The 6,632-nt window shown below is 34.4% G+C and overlaps 1 protein-coding gene across 1 annotated transcript; it reads left to right on the top strand.

Annotated features, from left to right (window-relative positions):
- Positions 1-575: 575 nt before the first annotated feature.
- LOC21390605 (RING-H2 finger protein ATL2) lies at positions 576-1,914 on the top strand. Its single transcript, XM_010106832.2, has one exon. The coding sequence runs from the start codon at positions 658-660 to the stop codon at positions 1,534-1,536; it is 879 nt and encodes a 292-aa protein (XP_010105134.1). The 5' UTR covers positions 576-657; the 3' UTR covers positions 1,537-1,914.
- The last annotated feature ends 4,718 nt before the right edge of the window (positions 1,915-6,632 follow it).

The raw sequence follows: 6,632 nt of genomic DNA, 5'->3' as shown, positions 1-6,632 counted from the left end.
ATAAATTCTTATTAAAATAATAATAATAATGATAAAATAATCAGAAGTTGATTTCTCAACTTCACTGAGAGAAATATCCCCATATTCAGCTTGCAGTTGCATAATGGCAAAGGCAATTATTTATTATTTATTTATTTAAGTGGGTTTGCGTCAACATGAAACAGAATATGAAAGGAGAACAAGAGAGTTCTCACTCATTTTTCTCAAGTTTAATGAGTTACGAAAAGGAAGAAGACTTTTAGACTAGTAATAGTAAATAACCCTTAAAAAAAAAAGATTTTTTATTTCTTGACAAATGGTAAGAAAGCGGAGGAGGGCAAGAAAAGCAATTTCAAACAGAAAAACGCGTCAACTGTGGCGTCTGAAGTTTACTTGGCGACTGTGAAAAAATACAACTTTTCGAAAGTCCAAAGAGAGCCGAAAAAAAAAAAAAAGAAAAAAGAAAACCACTTTAAACTCCTCCACTATCCAAACCAAACTTCCAAGAACCTTCCCTGTCCTCTCTCTCTCTCTCTCTCTCTCTCTCTCTCTCTCTCTCTCTCTCCTCCCCCTTTTTAATCACTTTCGTGCCCCCCACTCCTTTCCCACTCCTCTGACGCTTAAATTCTCCTCCTCACTATCTCTCTCTGACATTTCATCGAACACTTTTTCTCCCAAATGGCTGAAAACCATGGCGAACGCGCGCGATTCCCAAACGACAATATCCCCATCCGATACGACGATAAAGGATACGCCATTAGCGGCAAGATCATGCTGTGCGCCATAGTCACCCTCTTCTTCGTCGTCGTCATCATGGTCTTTCTCCACCTCTATGCCCGCTGGTACCTCCTCCGCTCCCGCCACCGCAACCACCGCCGTAACCGACGCCGCAACGGCAACCGCCTCGTCTTTCACGTCGACAACAACTCCGCCGCCGCCAACCGCGGCCTCGACGCCGCCGTACTCACCTCCCTTCCGGTCTTCGTCTTCAAAACCCTACCGGAAGATTCTGATTCCGCGGCGCCGATTGAGTGCGCAGTTTGCTTGTCGGAGTTCGAGGACGGCGAGGCCGGCCGCCGGTTGCCGAAGTGCGGCCACTCCTTCCACACTGATTGTATCGACATGTGGTTCCATTCTCACTCCACTTGCCCTCTCTGTAGATCTCCGGTCGAGCCGGGCGCCGATCCCGAGATCCGCGTCGAGATCGGTGAAACGGAGCCCGGTCCGGAGGAGCCGAACGCGACCGGTTTGTGCTCCGAGTGCGACGGTGACGCTTCTTCTTCTTCTTCGTCGGCGATGGAAGCTCGGAGAAAGAAGAAGCCGGTGAGCGTCTCGATAGAGGTGCCGAGGAGGTCCGCGAGCTTCGGGAGGGAAGGGGACGACAATTCTCCGGCCGGCCATACGCCGTCGTTTCGGTCGCCAATGAGCAGGATGTTGTCGTTTAAGAGTCGTATGTTGTCGTCGTTCCGCTCTCCTACGGCGGCGGCTACTACGTCGGCGAGTTGTAGTTCGGTCAACGAGTTGGACCTGGAACGGGGAAAGGACGGGACTCAGTGAACTCGGCGGTGACTCAATGGGGGTGACGTGGCATTGCGTTGTAGAGAGTGGAGCCTTTTTTTGACTCTGAAATTCGGCGGCTTATCTTTATAATTTGGCGCACACTCGTCTCTAGGGTTGAGGGCAAATGTGGAATTTTGAGACACGTGGCGTAATGTGAGCGGTCATGGATTTGTCGCGCTGCCGTAGTATGACTAATTAGTTTGTTTGATCAGCTGTACATAAGTATCACATTCTTTTTTCCCCTCAAGGAAAAGAAAAAAAAAAGAAGAAATATCCCATTTCATTCATAATTTGTTTTTTAAATTTAATGATGTAAAGAAAAGATACCTTTCGGGTAGGGCTCTATTATATGAGAAAGTCAGTTCTGTTTTTGAATTATTGGGTGTTAAACGTGTTTGTTTTTTTTTTTTATTAATTATGGGTTAAAATATTAAAATTATTGGCTATGTTTAAAATTGATTCTATTTTATTTTTCACATTTTTTGAAAAAGAAAAAATTAAAACGTTTTTAAAACGACGTTTGACGTAATAAATATAAAAAATAAAAATAAAAACGCTTTTTTCGTTTAGTGTAAAATGAGAGATAAATAAAAAATAATTTTTAGTCGTTTATTATTTTTTATTTTCGTTTTCTCCTCTTGAGAATATAGATAGAGATACATTAATGAGGTTTTTTTATATTAAAAATAATCTCTTGATAAAATTACTAAACGTATTTTTAAAAATAATTTCTATCTGATATTGAAAACGTTTTTATTTTTATATAAAAAATAAAATTATTTTGAAATGAGTTACAAACACATCCGTTGATTCGGTGTATTATTTTTCAATTCAACGCCAGTGAGAATGTTAGTTGATAGTTCAAATAAATAATTTGATCAAGTTTTAAGGGCCATGTGATTCGTTGGGGCTTGTCCTCCCTCTACATGCATCTCCTCCATATATGATATATTGACAAAATGTTAGTATGATTTTTTTTGTTATTCTCTTTATCATTTTTTATTTTTATTACTTGGCACGTGTAATTTACTAATATAATATATTATTATTTGAACAGAAAATGAGATAGTGGAGTCCACATGTCAAACAGTGACAAAACGAGTGACATAAAGAGTATCAAACAGTGAATGTAAAAAGTGACAGAAAGAGTAACGCTAACATTTCTCATGATATATTTTGGACTTTCCCACTAAAAGTTTGATGACCTAATTTATTTGTTCCAAAATCAATTGAATCTTATGTTTCCAAAACATTTTGTGAACTAAAGAACAAACTCATTGCTTAAATTTTACATGCTCTAGTAAGTCAGTATTACTGGTAGTATTAAGTTCTGATCGTTAAATTATGTTAAAATCACATTAGATTAAAAAAGTATGTATAACATACATTTTTTAATATAAATTTAACAACTGAAAATAAAAAATTACTGATATTTTATTTTTTCTAATTCGTCGGAGAACCTCCCCAAATTTTAAGATACGTCGAGCCAATTGTATTATATTATATGCAAGAGCCTTGTCTTCTAAGATGAATCTAATTATTTCAAAGGGTTTAACGGAGTATGTTTAGAACTTGTTATAAAATGATTTCATTTTTTATATGAAAATGGAAATGAAAACGTTTTCAATCTCATACAGAAATCATTTTTAAAAATGTGTTTGGTAGTTTTATTAAGAGATTGGTTTTAGTATAAAAAAAGTCCGTTAATCTCTCTTTCTCTACTCGAGAGAGGAGAAAACAGAAATAAAAAATGAAAAATGACTCATTTCTCTATCATTTTACACTAAACTAAAAAATTATTTTAATTTTAATTTTTTGTCTTTAATTATGTCAAACACCGTTTCTCTACCGTTTTTCATTTTTTCTTGCTTAAAAAACATGAAAAATAAAAACAAAAACAACTCCAGCAAAACGTCTGAACATTCTCTTAATAGCCTCACTTTATTTTATTTTATATTCCATTCTGTTTTAAAAATTTAGGCGGTATTGGAGCTCTAAACCTTGATACTAGTTTGTACAATAAAACAGCTATAATAATAACCAATGGCTATCACCAAGCTTCAAATTTCACACGGTTTATAGCTTAGCAAAAAAACAAAAAAAAAAAACAAAAAAAAATGGTCAAGTTTTCACACTTTTATTCCCTGTCAAGGGATGACAAATGTCACAGTTTTGTTGTGTCCCACCTATTAGTGCGCAGCCTGCGTGGTGGCTATACCTTATTTGTACCGAACACGAGACGCAATTGTGTCTTTGTGCATGCCAACGGACAGTGACAAGAAATTTAAACCCAATGCAATAAAATGTTGTCATGGCAAGTTTATTTAAGTTTCAAATAATTCATTATAAAAAAGAAAGTTGCAAATAATTTAGTAATAGTAGTAAACGATAGATGATGAGACTTGAACCCCTATACCAATTTCCTAAAGTTGATAATTAAGTAAAGAAATATGTAAACGGTGTAAACGGGATCCAACTTTTATCAGTGATAATGCTTACCACAGCTAACTACCTCTCCATAAATAAACGGCTTCATATGAAACATGTTGGCGTCACGACGGACGCGTTTGAAACTCACTTTAAAATAATTTTATTTTTTATATAAAAATAAAAATAAAAATATTTTTAATCTCGGACATAAATTATTTTTAAAAATACATTTGTTAGTTTTATTAAGAGATTATTTTCAGTATAAAAAACTCATTAATGTCTCTCTCTCTGCTCGACAGAGAAGAAAACGAAAAATAAAAAATAAAAAATGATTAAAAGTTATTTTTTATTTCTCTCTCATTTTACACTAAACTAAAAAATTATTTTCATTTATGTTTTTTTATCTTTATTGCATCGTTTTTAAAACGTTTTTATTTTTTTTTAAACATAAAAATTAAAAACGAAATTAATTCTCGTTGGTGGAATTTTTTTTAGCATAGCGATATTACAAACCCGATACATCAGACCTTGGAAGCTTCTAGTTTTATCGTTTGCATAAACCAAATAATAATAATAATAAACAAAATTTTTGTATCATATTATAGTGGTTTTGTCTCTCACAACTTTTTGTGGGAACTGACTCCTCCAAATTCTGTGGTTTTGCCTGCTTGCCTTGGCTTCCTGTTCCATACGCGTTTTCTACTGCAGTACTGGTACGATGACCCAAAAGATAGAGAAGAGAAAAAACAGAAAAAGTTTTTAGTGCGTTTTTTCACGATTTAAATTTTTATGTTAAAAAAAATATTATAATAAAAAATTTTAAATTTAAATTTTTATTAGAAAAAATATTATAATAAAAAAGTTTAAGCGTGAAAAAAATAAGAACACGCATTTAGTCCGTTCCTAATTTCCTACCACAGAATAGATTTTTCGATTCTTTTCTGTCTGTTATTGTAGGAATAGACCCCTAATCCATGTGTTTTATACCTACATGCATATTTTCACTTCTTCAGTGTTTGAAAGTTGAAAACGATCTCATTCGTTAAAATTTTTACAACTATATATATATGTATTGAAAGGTTAAATTCGTTTTTTTCATCATCCAATGACATGAAAAATATATAAATGAAGGCTTGATTCATTCCATCGATTCAAATTTTTAATTTTAATTTTGTTACAGTTAAAAGATCTCATAAAAAGTCACATATAATTTTTTTTTATAATAATAAAAAGCTCTCACATATAATTATATCTCAACTTAAATTAAAAATTCTAATCAACAAAATTATAGACGTTGTAATTCCCTCCTTAACAAGGCAACCAAATTTCAAAGGCAATGCTTGGACTTGAGGAACACGGTACACTTTTCTTGATCCATTTATGATCCACAGTGAGAGAGTGAATTCTTGAGATGGAAAGAGCCTAAGGGCTTGTTTAGTTCGCTGATTCGAGTTGATATGTGATTTTATGTGAGAGTTTTTTACTGTAATAAAAAAGTTAGATGTGATTGTTTGTGAGAGCTTTTTACTGTAATAAAACTCGAATTCTAAAAAGTCAAAGAGAAGACTTGTTGTTCATTGTTGGCTGCCCCTTAGCTTACTCTAACTCGTCCATTTCTAATACTTTCCAAGTAAAAGCCACCAAGAAGGACGGATTAAGAAGTTTCTGATTTAAGGAATCTCTTCCTCCCTTTTCGCTTGGTAACTCAAGGGGTAGATGAAGTTACCAATTCAGAAAAGTTTTAAAAATTTTACAAAAGAGGTAGTTTTTTTTTTTTTTTAATTTTTTTTTGAGAGCAAGGGTAGTGCAATTTTAAATAGCCTTTTTTCTTTTGTTTTATTATTATTATTTTTTTTTAAGAAAAGACCATCAATGCCTTTATTAAAAGCACACGTACAAGTCATGTGCAAAAAATCGTCCAAAAATTTAATAGACGTTTTAAAAAGACCACTAATTATTACAAGGAGTCGGTTGCAAAAATTTCCCGTTCACTTTGCTAATTTGAGTTTAGATGTAATTTTATGTGAGAACTTTTTACTGTAATAAAAAAATTAGATGTGATTATTTGTAAGAGCTTTTTACTGTAAAAAAACTCGAATCAGCGAAGTAAACGGGGCCGATATCACATCCAAAATTTAAGGGATCTCATGAAAATATAACCTGAGGGCTCACTCTCATGGGCCCACCGCCCACCTAAAGCTCCCAACAACACTGTACTTGCTCTTCACACGCCTTGCCAGAATCTCTATACTTAACCCGGAAATGATTCTTTTATTGCATCTGGCTCTTTGCTTAGGCATTTGGCTATTTGCTATAGGAAATGGCAAGTTATCTTGTCTGCTTAAGCGAAAAAAATGATCATATGAACCTTTAAGATGATAACACGTCAAATCAAGAGAGCAACCACTCCAATTTAACATTCAGATACAAAGTCAGGAGCTGCCTACGCCTAAAATAGTAGTTGAAAGCCATATCATTTGGTAATTGATTCTTTATTATGTAAAGTCACAAGCACAATGCTGAGAGAGAGAGAGAGAGAGAGAGAGAGAGAGAGAGAGAGAGAGAGAGAGAGAGAGAGAGAGAGAGAGAGAACAATAGTTGTTTCTTAACATAAAGCAAGAGGTTTTATTGGAAGGCCTAGAGCCAAGGCCATCACAAATGAT

This window comes from Morus notabilis, unplaced genomic scaffold (genome assembly GCF_000414095.1).
Source record: "Morus notabilis unplaced genomic scaffold, ASM41409v2 Scaffold182, whole genome shotgun sequence".
Lineage (NCBI taxonomy): Eukaryota > Viridiplantae > Streptophyta > Magnoliopsida > Rosales > Moraceae > Morus > Morus notabilis.
Note: the sequence above shows the minus strand (reverse complement) of the source record. Positions and strands in the feature narration are given on the sequence as shown.